The following is a 15112-nucleotide window of genomic DNA, read 5'->3' as shown; positions in this document are numbered from 1 at the left end:
TAAAAACCACACAAACTTACCATTTAATAAAATGATCGTTCAACGTTTTCCCGCATCTGGGAATCAACATACATTACCAATCTAAAGAGAATATGCAGCAACGCACATGGCATACTCATAACATACTATCAGCAATCGTAAGACAGAATTTAGCCTCGTAAACTAACAATAAGACAGGCTATGCAGCAACTACAAAGCATTCTCAAGAATTACTCGGACAGCATAACAACAACTTTTATTCAGGCAAAACAAGTAAAAATAGAACTAATTATCTTCTTCAACGTCATTGTCCTTCTCGTCCTCACTCCAGCAGCATTTCAGGATTGATCTAGGAGATCCAACGCATTCAGCCCTGACAAAGCTGTGATAAACGATAGAGCCACCCAACCCAAGCATTTCAGAGCACTTCTCTTCACAATGGTAGCCCTTCAAGTCCAGAGGGTACTTGGATCCAAGTTCCATTCCAGCAACGTCAGCATGCAGAGCCACAGAGAAATCAGTAGGTTGGAAGCAAGCCAAAACCCTCTCAAGTAGCTGGGCCAAATTAACATATTGAAAATGATAACCGACTGCTTCAAAGCTTGCATAACTAAAACCATCTTCTGGTGTAATATGGATTGTAGAAATTGCAGCACCTTCAATAGCATTCATGGAGTATCCACAAGGATCAAACTCAAAGTCGCATATCTCAGATTGGGGAAGAATCTTCCTAATACCAGAATCCTCTGTCATGCGAGCAGGTGAACTAGCATGAGTTTTATAGAAAACTGAAGCCCTATTTCGGTCTAAACCCGTCATGCACATTTCAAGAGTGTAAACAGCGCTTGACTGACTCGCCAACTCTGCAGAAGCTGAGTAAACATGCCATTTCTGTGACTTCTCAGGGCCACCCATCACATATGCCTTGCTGGCCAAACCAAGTTTGCTAAAATGACCATCAAGGACAGCTACTTCCTCTGAGAAGCTACGATGTGGAAACGACTGAGCCCCAGGAAAATTAAAGCTTCCACGAGTGTATCTCACAGATTTTACAGCAAGGGATAAAGCATCAGCCAATTTAAGGATGGCTGGGATAGAGAGAAGCAATTTCGTTGTCCCACAAGTTTTAACGATAGCTTTGTAAGGATACACAAAAAGGCTAGATTCTGATAGAACATAAGAATCAACATCATGATTTGATAGTGAAGCAACAATAGTGCATTCAGCTGGTTCTAAGATCTCATCCAATTGAGCTTTAGACAAAGACCGGAGGCCCATGCCCCCAGGGTCAGCAAAGATGCTTGGTTCAAAAAAGGATACTTCAAGCCTCTTTTCATAGCCTTCAAACCCAATGGCAGAAATTGGCAAGGCCATTGCGTCAAGGAAAAAAAAGTCTAACTTGCGAAGCGAGGACAAGAGAACATGTGAAGAAGAAAAGAAAACAGACTACTGTATGAAGTTCCTACGGGGGGGTTATGTCACAATTTTGGCAAACTCAGGATGGTTTCCGCGCACACTGCACAAAAATACAGGATAATGTAAACTCGGCAAACGTTCATTCGGACAGAAAAACAAGAATTGCGAACATCAAGTAACATGCAACTTACGTTGGAGTAAGCAGCAGATCTGAACTTCTTGATTCCACCAGCAGGACGGAGGTCTTCGATGCTATAACCGAGGGGAGCTTCATAGAATAAGGATTTACTACTACTACTAGACTTCTTTTTCCCACCTTTGGACTCCATTAGTTCATTCAGTCTTGCCTGAGAAAACCATTAGAAACAACAGACATTAGCAACGGCCGTATTCAATTCCCAGCAACATAACTCACTTCACTGTGAGTACCATTTCATTGATTTATACAAATAAGAATGTTAGTGTGTACCAAAAGCTTAACTGTAACTGAAAAGGTAATACCACATACCCAAGAAAAGCACGAATTTTAAAATTACAAGCAATATCAACAACATAGTGAGTATGTGAATCAACAAAGCTAAAACGACGAAAAAAAGGCAATTAGGACAAACAGAGGGGGAAAATACACATGAAAACTTAAAAATTCATTAAGAATTTCCAAATGAAATACAAAACGCATAGAACAGAACCGAACATGTACTAACTGGATTTTAATTTTAACAAATGTAATACGTAAAGTTTAATTCTTCCACACACAAAAAAAAAAAAAAAACACATTTTGAAAATCCTCATCCATAAAAAAAGGAACCCAAAACATGCCTTAAAGAATTTAAAAAAAAAAACAAAATAATTAACCATAAACCGTACATATATATCCGTGGATAACCAAAAACAAAAAAGAACATAGACTAGAATACTTACAACTATATAAAGATCGCAATTAAAAGCGAGAAAATCCTTGCGAAACCCTTTGTTCCCAGAAACCTCGATCAAAACCTAATATTCGAAGCAAGCACAAATCAAAACCGAAACGAGAATCAGAGCCAAAGCAGAGCACGATCAAATCGAAAAACCAACGAGGGAAATCAAGATCTCACCAACAAGAAAAATCAGAGAAGAACCGTACAAAAGCAATTTTCGGCGCGTATGAAAATAACCCTAGAATTGAGAGACAAGAATCGAATGCGGAAGGGAGAAAAAGAGAGGCCGCTATATTGTTGTTCAGGGAGTTTGCGAGTATCGTTAGTGTTAAGGGAGTTTATATAGGGGCAGAGGAGCCCGTGAAGAGGACGCCACGGGGAGGTACAATTACGGTCTTGCCCTTACAGTTGTAGAGCGTACCTTCGTTTTGGTATTTTCTCTGTGGAAAAATTGCCAACCTAAACAGTCACAACATATATGTGACTCTGTTTGCGCGCGCCTCAGATCCTTTAATATTTAGGAATTATTTTATGGTAAGCTGCTTTTTTTTTTTTTTTTTTGGCTCTGGTGAGCTGCTATCTAATTTAATTACATCGAAGTTTCTTTTGCAGTTTCCAAGTCGTCACAATTTGTAGGTGGACCAAGTTATGAGTAGTGGCCAAGTTTGAATACACAAAATTATCTCATCTCATTATTATAATTTTTTTAAATTTTTATACAAAATATAATAAATAATTTAATTTTTTTAAATTCTAAAATAAAAATTATATTAAAAAAATATATTCTAACAATATTTTATTCAACTTTTAACAAAATATCTTATCTTATCTCAATTGAACTGTGTAACCAAATAAGGTCTGATGAGATATTCTATTTTTATGCATATTAGAGGAGAAAAGTTTTATTTTTAAATCAAAGTATAGATAATATTTAATAAAAATTTTATATGATTTTAAAAAATAAAATGTTTATATGAGATAATTAAAGATAATTAAGTAAATAATGCGATGATATACTCTAACACATACCAATTTAAAAATAAAATACCTCTACAAAAAGAATAAATATAGATAGCAGTCGTTGTTGAGAGCAACTATTTTATACATATGATATGACATCATATAGACTATATATCTCTCAAATCTTAAAAAAAAAAAAAATATATTAAAAGCAGTCATGTAATAAATATAAAATATACACTATTATAATGACTTTCCTATAACATTACTCCTACAAAAATAATGATCATGACTCGAGTATTAGGGACGTGGAGGATAAGATGCGATTGCGGGTGGGGAGTGTGGAGTCGTGGACAGGTGTGCGTGAGCTGAAATTGCATGCAGTTTAATTTTAATTTGGCATAGTGACCCTATTTCCCTCAAAGATGGGCTGGGCTGGGCTGGCTATATATATGTTGGTTGGACAATCATGCTTTAATTTTAAAGGAAAACTTGCTACAATTTATCACTTATTGCCTATTGGCACGCTGACCCTATTTCCCATCCCCACCAGCTGCTTTACCCCGAGTACCACTTCCCTGAATTTATATTTTATTTATTTTTTCAGCTTTATTGTAACTTTGCCCAGGAAAAAAACACCAAGAAGTTCTATTTGCATAAATTATATACTATTTTGATATTTTTGAATTTAAGATTTACAAATAAAAATAAAATCAATATGACATACCATTTGGCACTAAAATGGAAATTTGAGAGAATGCTTAAGTTAATTATAAAAGAATTTAGAGATATTTGTCCTGCTTCCGTGTGCAACACGAGGTTTGCTTTGCGGCTCTCTTGTAATCCTTAGAGATCTTCTATAAAACGTGAAAGCCCTCTCCCTGTTTCTTATCTTCTCCCACTCCGCAGCCAAAGAAAGTTCCATTTTTCCATCTCCGTCTCATTCCCTGACGCTGTTAGGACCAGGTAATATCCCCTAAAGCTATTTACTTTATCGGGTCTGTCGCAGCTCTAGCAAGTGTTTCTCTCATTGCAATTTATCGTTTTTCCAAAACTCAACCTTTTTGCCCGTTTAAGGTTATTAAGCATAAGATGGCTTGTTTTTCTGTTGTTTGCAACAATGGTTTTCTTATTTCTCCGGAGAAATTGGGAGCTCCTAGTGGAAAAAACAAGTGTTTGGAAAGATATAGAGGTTCGCTGCGTAGTTCACTTGACTTTCCGTCTCTGGGGTTCTATAGAGGTGGGAAATCTCAACATGGATTGTCCTGGAACAATAAGCTTAGTTCGCTGATTGGTAGGAAATTTGGCTTGGGGTTTTATATTTGTTGTAAAACTCAACGTGGACTGTCTCGTAACAATGGAATGGAACCACTGAGTAGTGGACACACCGGAGATAAGCAGATCCACGTAGGTAAAAGAGAGAATGATTCTGCGAGATTAAGAAAAAGGTTCTCATTAAGATTACGTCCGAGGTTAAGGCTATTGAGCATAAGACTAAAAATGCTTTCGATTAGGTCTATTTTAAATGATATTGGAACACTTTTGCGGAAGAATATAAGACGAGTGGCGCTTTCAACTTCAATTTCTATTGCATTGGGGGTCTTCTATTTGTGTTTGAAATTATCGGCATTGCCGGCTCCAAAAGTTGTTCCATATTCAGACTTGATATTAAGCCTTCAAAATGGGTCTGTTACGCAGGTTTTATTTGAAGAGGGATCTCGTCGGATGTTTTACAATACAAATTTGGAGGGTGTTGAGAGTACTGGAGAGTCACATGAGGAATCACCAGTAGTAAATGTTACAATTCAGAATAAATCCGCTAAGGTTGCAACAGATGACAGTACAAGAGCCAGCCAAGTAGTGAATTTGAATGTATTGAAAAGATTTTTGAGTACTCGAGCTTCTAGCCCAGAGTGGCACTATTCCACAAGAAAAATTGATCGTGATGAAAAATTTCTCCTTAGTTTGATGAGAGAAAAGGGAGTTAAGTATAGCTCGGCCCCTCAATCAGTGTTGACGTCGATGAGGAGTACTTTAATTACTGTGATATTTTTGTGGATTCCTCTGATTCCTTTGATGTGGCTTCTTTATCGGCAACTTTCTTCTGCAAATAGTCCAGCAAGAAAACGGAAACCTAATACTGAGATGGTTGGGTTTGACGATGTGGAGGGTGTTGATGCTGCTAAGGTGGAGCTTATGGAGGTAAGATTCAGTCCTTGAAAATACATCCAATGCATGAGGTTGTTGCATTTCTAATTTGATAAGACATAGTTGCATTGGTAGCTTTAACATGGCCAATAACGAGGAGGTACGAGTGTTTTTCCCCTTTCTTGGGGATATCTTTCACAGTCTAGTTCTCTTACTTTACATGCATGTTACTGGCCCTTTGGCTTTCTCATCGGTTGTCATTAACATTCTTGTGAAAGCTTGCTTATCAAAAAGAAAAAGAAAAAATCATTTGGAAGCTTCTTCGTTTGCATGAAAGCTGACTGACAAGACTGTTGTTTATTGTCCAAGTGGACATTATGTGAACTAAGTGCGCTGGCTCTGACTTTCGATGTAGTTTTCTTCCTTTACTATTTATTGACAGTTGACTTGTATAGATAGTTTCATGCCTGCAAGGAGATGTTAACTATCAGAAGCTAGGAGCAAAGCTACCTAGAGGTGTATTGCTGGTGGGCCCTCCAGGAACAGGAAAAACATTATTAGCCCGTGCAGTGGCTGGGGAAGCCGGAGTACCATTTTTCCCTGTTTCTGCAAGTGAATTTGTGGAGTTGTTTGTTGGAAGAGGAGCGGCTCGTATTCGAGATCTCTTTAGTGTGGCAAGGAAGTGTGCTCCTTCTATCATATTCATTGACGAACTTGATGCAGTTGGAGGGAAACGCGGTAGAAGCTTCAATGATGAACGTGATCAAACACTAAACCAGGTAAAAACTCAAATCAACTAGCATTTTTACATTGTTCTCGTTTTTAAATCACTATTATGTCAAATGAGTTGTTAGTTCAAGTAACCTGTTGCATTATAACTATGTAATTCCATTTTGTAGAGCATGATTCCTAATTATCCAGAAAGTTTGAATTATTGTCAAACCTACTGAATTATCCAAAAAAAGAATCAGAATTACTTTGTTCTGATTTTTTTTATTTTTTTTTATTTTTTAATTTTTATTGATAAACATATGCATCCCCCTCAGAGAGTCAGAAGTTTTGCTTTTCTTTTCCAGACTACTGCTTTTTTTAGCGTATACTTTTACTGTACATCAAAATCATCGGATCATTTCCTTTCATGATCCGAAAGCTTAGTTTGCAATTTTTTGCAATGGAAGTTCCATTTTTTTAACTGGTTTTTATGCCCATTCCTGCTTTTGTAGTTGCTGACAGAAATGGATGGATTTGAGTCGGACATGAAAGTGGTTGTTATTGCAGCCACAAATAGACCTGAAGCATTGGATCCAGCCCTATGTAGGCCTGGTCGCTTCTCCAGAAAAGTTCTTGTAGGAGAACCAGACATTGAAGGAAGGAAAAGGATATTGGCTGTGCATTTGAGAGGAGTTCCGCTAGAAGATGACACACAACTTATCTGTGATCTGGTTGCTTCTCTGACTCCAGGTTTTGTAGGTGCTGATCTTGCAAACATCGTCAATGAAGCTGCTTTGCTTTCTGCTCGTAGAGGTGAGGTTGAAGAAAACTTCTTCAATATCATTGAAACTGCCCATCGCTCCCCTCTTTTCTTTCCTCTGTGTGGATTTTCTGTTTTCCTTGTGAATAATGGACCAGTAAATGTAGATGTAATTTCTTCTTGCTTTTCCAGGTAGTGAAAATGTGTCGATGGAAGATGTAATGCAAGCCATCGAAAGAGCAAAATTTGGCATCAATGATAAGCAGCTGAGACGTGGTACATTAAGCAAGGAGCTTGGGAAACTGTTCCCATGGATTCCCTCTCTGGTAGGAAGAAATGACACCAGACAGGCTGGATTGCAAGGCCCGTTGGGCTATCAAACTTTCAGCTGATAATTATGGTTGCCTAGTGTTTTATTGAGGCATATCATGGCTTTACTTGTCAATAAACGAAATCCATATCACGGCTTTAGGAGGCACAAAACTGCGCCTACAGTCGGGACTCGGAGGCATCTTTGGAAGTTGTGGCGATGGCTCTTAGCTTGGTTGAACGCATACACCCAAATCTCCAGTCATTTCGAGTGGAAGTAGTTTTGCTCCTTTTCTTCTTCTAGCTAGTCGAGTGTATGCTTTGTATACTTCGTGTGGACTAGGATGTGCCCTTCTATAATTTTTTTGCATTCCTTGTCAAAAAAGAGAAGCCCCCTGTTCTATAACCAATACCATGAAAACTTCCTCCACAAGACCAGACCAGCTGCCAATGCCTTGAGAACCGGTGCCTCGAACTCTTCATGAAACTTATGCCCCACATGGGGATTACGTTGGTGACCTCTCCTCCATCCTTTATTGGGGAGGAGATGCCATTCTGGTCCAGGGATCATTGAGTTTTGTCAACCTCTTTGTAATGTTGAACTGCCGACCTCTCAAGATTGCAAGTCCCCCAGTTTACATTGGACCTATGGGCCGCTAAATACAACCGAAACATGTTTGGGATATAGACGCTCAAAGGATGTGTTGTCTGCAATCCCTATCATGTATGAGTTTGAATTATTTATGCCATTCCGGTCGTTATGCATGGGTTCGGATAAATCTTTGTTGGGGAAATTCGTTTGGAAATTTTTACCATATCTTTTGACATCCTTTTTGTCCTTCCAGTTCCTTCTCAGCATTTTAGAAAACTTCACCATTCATTTTGTATGCGAGTTTTGAACCGTAAAGAATTACTAGTTCTATTTCCACTCATGCTGCTGACTCCTTAAGAAGACATAAAGGTCCATGCATGCATGAAGTCACAGAGTTTCAGATTCCATCAGTAAGACCGGGAGGACCACGTTTTGAGTCCTACGGCCACCGAAAAAGTGGCCCGAATAACTTCACAAATAGTATATTTCACTTCTATTTTTTTTCATGTTTTTTTTAATCATCATAAATACTTTTAAAAAAAATAAAAAATTTACAATATCGTTAAAAAATATTTTTTTAATCAATAAAAAAAAAAAAAATTCATTCGAAACACTTTTTGATCCGGAATTCGGGACCAAAGCATTTCTGCCACGTTTTTTGTGGAAATCATTGCAATAACTGCACTGCAATGACATCATAACTTGTGTGAACGAGCTAGCTTTGGGATCTGATTAAAGAAAAAAGTGACAGCGACCAATGGAATCTCCAATTGAATTTGTTCGGCTTGTGGAAAGATGGGATTCTATGGGTTGGTTGGTTCCCGTTGTCTTGTGATTGAAAAGTCATTTTCCAAATGGAAGGTGCACGCAACGCTCTAGTCTAGTCAGAATATCAGATTGACAGGACGAAACCTATGATCTCCCAGCTAACTGGAATTCCACTTGGTGTGATTTTGACAGCCACAAAACCCATGTCATGTGGTGTTAAGCATCCCGGCCATATGTGATGGACAGAGCATTTTGCTTATTAGACGACAGAGCAAGTCTTTGAGAGGGCGTGCTTAAGAAGTACGAAGGGCTACTTATTCTTTGCATTGTACTTTTTGCATCATCGCACAATGCTATATAAATGGGAGGAGCTTTAGTAGGACTTAAATTGATGGTGCATGGATAATGTTGTTCTGAATTCCTCAATGGTTTGGAGTGTTCAAAAACAAAGAAAAGAAAAGAGTGAAAAAGAGACAATTGTTGCAAAATAGCGTTCTTTCGTCCCTGAGCAATGCATTGTATGGAATCTTATATAATAATATGGTGACATGCACATATATATCTAAAAAAAAGGTAATGTCTATACAATCTATATATGAAACGTATGGGATTGAGATTTGAGAGATCCCGCTGCCCATGCCGTATCAAAGGGTCGTCTGTTTGCATGTGGCCGACCAACTCATCAATACAAATTGTGAGGATACTCATAGTCCAGATCTCAAGTCCCAACTTCAATTTCCTAGGGAAAAAAAAAAAGTACCACTTTCATAATCACCATGCTTCATAAGATAGCGCCGATAAACAACAATTCCCATGTTTCCAACCATTTCGCTTTGTCCAGCTGTAAAGATAGTGGACATATTTCTCATTCATTATCCCAGACCAAGACAGATTTGGTAAACATGGAACATATTCATTACCTTTATTCCTTTCATTTGAAAAGAAAATGAATTTTCCGGCCTGTGGTCTCAGTCTCTCCTCCCCTCACCGACCATCTTAGGATATAATATTTTCTTTATTTATTTTTTGAAATATTTGAAAAGCTTATTTTGAAAAATCTTCAAGAATTTCTTTGTTGCCAAGACATACCCTTTGTTTTCTCCCTACTTTTCTCGGTCTCTCTTTAGTGGGTATGTACGAAATAAGCTACTACAAGTTTCAAGCAAAAAAACATCAAATGAACTTTGACAAAAGATAAACATTCATAATAAAATAAAACTCTACGATTTAAACATATATAGATTGATTTCCAATAGGAGGTTGAGTATGCATGGGTAAGGAGTAGCTTTTTTTCCTTTCCCCTTTATAATTAACATTAATTCCCATGTGGATCAGGCAGAGTATGCCTGATTACTGTTTGTTCAAGTTTCTTTTAATGTTTGTACAGATTACTCGAAGCCATCCTCCTCCCTTTAAAAAACAGCTGCTATTAGTCTCCTCTTTAACTCTTTCCTGCATGTAGAGGAATTTAAACTCCACCTTAACATCATCGTATCAAACTCTTGTGCCATAAAAAGAATTTCTCAGGTTGCTTTTATTTACCTCATGAGTTGCCTGTCAAGGGTTGAAGCAGATAAAACACCTCTATTCTCCTCAGCCCTCCTTAGAAGGTATGGGATAACCATCTCTACTTGCCCGAATGGCATGTACTTGCTAACATGACACCCTGCATTTTTCAGGCTAAAGGAAAGCACATCTGCCATACCATATAGCTGTGCAAATTGTAGCTTCTGGTGTATCTTCCCCATACCCAAATCATGAGCTTTTGCTACTGCCAGTCTCCCTATTTACCATCAAAATCTTGGAATATTAGACATATTATTCAAAATCAGGAAGCCTTATATTATACATTTGCAAGAAATATTCTTTCAGATTCTTCACCTGATTCAACATTATGAGTTGCAAGAACAAGTGCACCGGGGCCATTGGAAATCTTGTCCAGCATGATAGAAGCACAGTCATTGTAGCATGCGTGCGTTTCCTGTATGCCATTGTGAATAGGAGATTCAAATCCCAAGGAAGAAGCCGTTTTTATTTCACTTGGCATGTAAGCTCCCCTCACCAATTTGAACCCCATGGGAACACACGCCTTATCCGCAGCCTTTGATGCGAGCAACAACCTTTCTTTTGCATCTTTCAAGTAGCATTGAATAGTCCCATATATTATTGGACTATCATCTTTGTTGTATAAGATTGCCGAAGAGTACGTAAAGTAATCAATGGCGGGCTGAACGAGTGTGTGCTCTGCATCAACCGTCAAAGGGATATTTGCTTCTACACATTTTTGGCATATTTTTTGCAGTCTCTGGTGACCTAACTGGAGATCATGCTCTTCTTCAGGGGTTAGCGGTTCTGGCTTTTTGAGGGTGTGATAGGTAGGGCTTGAATCAGAGAAAATGGGAAGGGTGTCTAGCTTCCATGGCAGATTGAAAGAAGGGTCTTTGTGTTGCCATCTCAGCAAGTCACTTACCCGCTCAAGCAGCTTCTTGGGGCAAATAGCAGTGATTTTCACAACTACAGAGCTCACCTTTTGAAACAAAAAAAAAACCTTCATTATCAATTACTCCTGTTCTAAACACGGTCAGACCCAACTTCACAACAAAATGAGGAAGAACTCAAATTCAACTATCCTTTTGGCAAGTATCATTGAAATTTTCCATAGCGTACAAACAGTTTGGATAGTACTGAAATAAAAGTAGAGCTTTTCTCAAGAAAACTGGCAATTTTTTTGCACTCTTTGAATTTGAAAAGGTAGTGGAAATTAAAGTATTGTACTTTTTTTTTCCCAAAACATTCATCTCTAATAGGACAAGGAAACGTAATGCTCCATATAATTTTCCAGATGATTAAATACGGCAAATTTCCCCAAAAAAAAAAAAAAAAAAATCCTATGTGCCAGTGACTGTGATTACTGATTAGAAATTTCATTTGTAGAATGATCATTCTACAGCTTTAACAACGTTTTTTTTTCCTGCAAATGTTCCTCTCTTTCCCGTTGTATCCCTAACAGGTGGGTCCACAACACTTGAGCTTTTCCCTATTGGTGAACCTACAAATATTGCCACTTGGGAGTGAACTGGCCCTCGTCCCATAAACAGGCAATCAGTGACGTCATACACAACAAGAAAGAACGAAGGAAAGATTCATGATACTAACATTTCTATCTCACTGCCAAGCAAAAGAAAATAAATTTCGATCTAAAAAAAAAACCATTCTTTTTTTGTATTTTCTTTACGTTTTATGAGAGATGATTTTTTTTTAGTTGAAAATAATGATCTTATATATCTAATATTTTGCAATGAAATTAATATAGCCCGCTTGTAAATCAGTTCTTTAAATATATATGTTTGTTCAGATCGAGAAGACTTCAAAATAAACTAATCTCTGAGGTATGAAGACGTACGATCGAAAACTTACGGAAGAAGATGGAAGAGACTTGGCGGACTCGACTTTGTGAAGGAAGGCATCGGAGTTGCGATCGCAGGACTCATTGTCGGTGGCGTATTCGACGGCGTAGGTTAGCATGGCACTGAGGCCGGCACTGTGGAGGCTACGGACGGTGTGTCCAGCGGCGACTGTGTCCTCGCCGGCACAAAAGTGATGGTAAAAGGTGTGCCTGAGAGCTGCGAATATGGGAGCCCGGAGCAAGTAGAGGTCCATGAGCTTGGAGTTGAGGAGCCATGTTCCGAAATCGACAAAGGGCTCGAGGGACGCGGCGTGGAGGTTGGCGGAGGCACGCAAGAGGTGAGTGGTTGGTAAGGAAGAGAAGAGCTTCTGAGTATCATGGAGGTTGAGGGAGGAGATCAGGAGGGGTCTTGGGAGGTTGGGTTGAGGAGGAGGAGGTGGAGGACTACTGTGGGTGAGATGGACGGTGGAAAAGCGGAGACTTTTGAGGAGCTTCGAATGAACTGTGACACGGTTTGCCATCAAAATGTCCTCGGCTTTCTTTGCAATAATATTATTATGGACTCTCTCTGTCCGTCTCTGTTAATTGTGGATTCGATTGGGGGCGGCCTGGGTTATATGTAGGGGAGTTAAAATGACACTGCGGCCGGAAGCCGACAAACAGTGAAATAATAGCGTATAATCGCCTCCAACTGTATTAATTAACGCTATAAATGAGAATTTTTTTTTTAGTAAAATCATTCAAAATCAATTGATGTGGTTCAAAATCAATGAAAATGAGCGTGGAATCGTACTATTTGGTTATATGGGTAAGTATATAGATATAGAAATCAAGGAGAAAGGCAAGGTATCGGATGAATGGACATGAAAACGAAATATACATGACTTGAGTAGATCAATATAATATAATATAATTTGATAATGTATGGATGGTTGGAATGGTGTCAACGTAATTTAAATGGGTTTATATAATAAGAGAAATTTATAAAGAAATTGATGCCAATATATAGATAGATAGAGGTTTGATGGAGTACTGGCCGGGGTGGTTGCATGCTATTGATCTCCACCTGTTCATCGGAAACAGCGCTGGTTGCGGCGGTCATTCATTGATATATGATTCTATTTCCTAAATAATACGTGACCAAATTAAGCAAGCTATTTGCTACCCTCTCTCTCTCTCTCTCTCTCTCTCTCTATTTATGTTTAATTTTTTCGGATCTTGCTGTATTAAAAGGAAGGAAAAGATGCTTGCCAATGTTGCCGTCCAGAAATATATATGTATATGCTATATATATTATATATAGGATTTGTTGCTATATATATAAAAATAAATATCTTCAATTCATGCATAAAAAGAGAGAGCACTGCACCCATGCATACTTCTGTCGACGAAAATGGATGGTGCAAGATTTGTGCACCATTGAACATGTAGCAAATTTACATATATATATATATATAAATTTTGTGGTCTTTTGACTGTGATTTTGTGGTCTTTCTTCTGATGGTTATAGTGGAAACTTATGATATGCTTTGAGGTTTTCGCTTTTTGTTGGCAAATATTTTTACCCACTTGAGAAACTTACGATGTGGAGTGGAATTTATGAACATTATTACTTGAGGTTTTTCCTTTTTTGTTGGGGTAATATTTGTAAATTTTTGAGAAAAATAACGATTGGAATTCTTGAGAACAGTTCGATTATTATGTGGTCGGTGGCTAGTGGAGGAGAAGATGACATCGACTATGCTGGACGAAGCTCGGAAAGTGACCGATGGCATTGGAGTTTCTGGGCTGTATTCTAATCTGAGATAAGAATGAGAAACTCAGAGAAAGGAAAGAAGATGATGTGAAGTAAGGGATATTTTTGACATTTGAACAAGATTATAGTAAAATTACTTAAGCACCCTCTTCGTGCGCACACAGGCCCCAAGTGGGGACTGTTCGTAGCACAACTCAAATTGAAATCACATGTGGTAGTTAAGCCTGACCTTTGGGCCATGTGGATGGACTTTGGACTAGCTGGATATTTTGGAGGTGTTGTGGTGACGAGTTTGTCCTTAAGGCAGTAGATATGACTCAAACTGAACATTTCACAACGGAAAGGAATTCTTATGGTCACGTCCAAAAAAGATTGCTACGTTAGTTGCCCCACCGATCGCCCCTGCCTCCCTTTTAAAAAATATATATAATATTCTTTTTAAAAAATAATGACCATATTGTGATTTACATTTTATAGACACGTTTTAATTTTAATTATTGGATTAAATTAGTGCTGCACAATCAGTTATTTTTGTTTATTGCTTTTGGGAAAGTAACAATATCTCGCTTAATGAGCCCTTTGTCTAATGACAAAGACTATACACGTCACTTTCTCCAAACACTATACACGTCAATTAATGAGCCCTGTGTGTAATGACAAAGACTATTCACGTCCCTTTATTTTAAACTATCTATTTCTCCAAACACTATACACGTCACTTTTTTTCAATAACAAATAAGTTTTTATAGAGATTAACCTCTACAAGAGAGATTCAATACAACCACGAGTTTCCTCCAACTCGATAATTACATCTTAAATAACCAGAGCATTGTTGCCTAGAGCATGAGCATGTTTTTTACATCAGTAATTAAGATCTCCTTGTTGTTCCAGTTTTCTCTTGTGCCATTAATGGCCTTGACAGCTTGTAATGCATCACCTTCAAAAGAATGATCTTTCGAAGTCCTAGCCCAATGCCGAAAATGGTAGCCTGAAGTGTAGCATATGTCTCTGCTAGCAGAGGATCTGAAAACAAGGTTCTATTCTTTCTCATTGTAGCTATTATTTTTCCTTCCCAATCCCAGATTATAGCACCAACTCTAACTTTGCATAGAATTTTGTTGATGGCGACACACCAATTAATCTTGAAAACGTCCATTGAAAATTTGAAAGTTCCACCCATTCACTACTGACTTCTGTAGGAATAGTAGCCTGATTAGTGGATTGCTAGTGTAACATCCTAAGATCCCGCAACTTTTGTACTGTTTGTTTCATGAGTATAGTAGGATGTGTGAACTCCTCTTGAAGCAAATCCTTCCAAAGTCTTCACTGTCTAGAGAGCCAAGCATTGTGAGTAAAGTTTATTTCAAGCTTTAGTACTTTATAATCC

General features: G+C 38.1%; 3 protein-coding genes across 3 annotated transcripts; 1 reads left to right on the top strand and 2 right to left on the bottom strand.

Annotated features, from left to right (window-relative positions):
- On the bottom strand, window positions 1-1489 carry LOC121252571 (S-adenosylmethionine decarboxylase proenzyme-like). The gene has a single exon (XM_041152279.1). It carries the CDS (start codon window positions 1351-1353, stop codon window positions 265-267), a length of 1089 nt encoding a protein of 362 aa, XP_041008213.1. The 5' UTR covers window positions 1354-1489; the 3' UTR covers window positions 1-264.
- Window positions 1490-4132: 2643 nt separating this feature from the next.
- On the top strand, window positions 4133-7613 carry LOC121252599 (probable inactive ATP-dependent zinc metalloprotease FTSHI 3, chloroplastic). The gene is made up of 4 exons (XM_041152321.1): window positions 4133-5477; window positions 5879-6202; window positions 6647-6947; window positions 7087-7613. The coding sequence occupies exons 1-4, from the start codon at window positions 4368-4370 to the stop codon at window positions 7284-7286; spliced, it is 1935 nt and encodes a 644-aa protein (XP_041008255.1). The 5' UTR covers window positions 4133-4367; the 3' UTR covers window positions 7287-7613.
- Window positions 7614-9771: 2158 nt separating this feature from the next.
- LOC121253305 (proline dehydrogenase 1, mitochondrial-like) lies at window positions 9772-12636 on the bottom strand. The gene is made up of 4 exons (XM_041153341.1): window positions 11981-12636; window positions 10445-11090; window positions 10106-10346; window positions 9772-10015 (listed from the first exon to the last, which is right to left on the bottom strand). Exons 1-4 carry the CDS (start codon window positions 12488-12490, stop codon window positions 9976-9978), a joined length of 1437 nt encoding a protein of 478 aa, XP_041009275.1. The 5' UTR covers window positions 12491-12636; the 3' UTR covers window positions 9772-9975.
- Between the last annotated feature and the right edge of the window lie 2476 nt (window positions 12637-15112).

The sequence above is a fragment of the Juglans microcarpa x Juglans regia genome, chromosome 2S (assembly GCF_004785595.1).
Source record: "Juglans microcarpa x Juglans regia isolate MS1-56 chromosome 2S, Jm3101_v1.0, whole genome shotgun sequence".
Lineage (NCBI taxonomy): Eukaryota > Viridiplantae > Streptophyta > Magnoliopsida > Fagales > Juglandaceae > Juglans > Juglans microcarpa x Juglans regia.
This window is presented reverse-complemented; position numbering and strand designations above follow the sequence as displayed.

Coding starts and splice junctions, on each gene's coding strand:
- LOC121252599 (XM_041152321.1), top strand. CDS start 4,368: ATGGCTTGTTTTTCTGTTGTTTGCAACAATGGTTTTCTTATTTCTCCG. Junction 5,478..5,878: donor CTAAGGTGGAGCTTATGGAG/GTAAGATTCAGT, acceptor TGACTTGTATAG/ATAGTTTCATGCCTGCAAGG. Junction 6,948..7,086: donor TTTGCTTTCTGCTCGTAGAG/GTGAGGTTGAAG, acceptor TTGCTTTTCCAG/GTAGTGAAAATGTGTCGATG.
- LOC121252571 (XM_041152279.1), bottom strand. CDS start 1,353: ATGGCCTTGCCAATTTCTGCCATTGGGTTTGAAGGCTATGAAAAGAGG.
- LOC121253305 (XM_041153341.1), bottom strand. CDS start 12,490: ATGGCAAACCGTGTCACAGTTCATTCGAAGCTCCTCAAAAGTCTCCGC. Junction 10,347..10,444: donor AACTCATAATGTTGAATCAG/GTGAAGAATCTG, acceptor GATGGTAAATAG/GGAGACTGGCAGTAGCAAAA. Junction 10,016..10,105: donor CTTGACAGGCAACTCATGAG/GTAAATAAAAGC, acceptor CTCTACATGCAG/GAAAGAGTTAAAGAGGAGAC.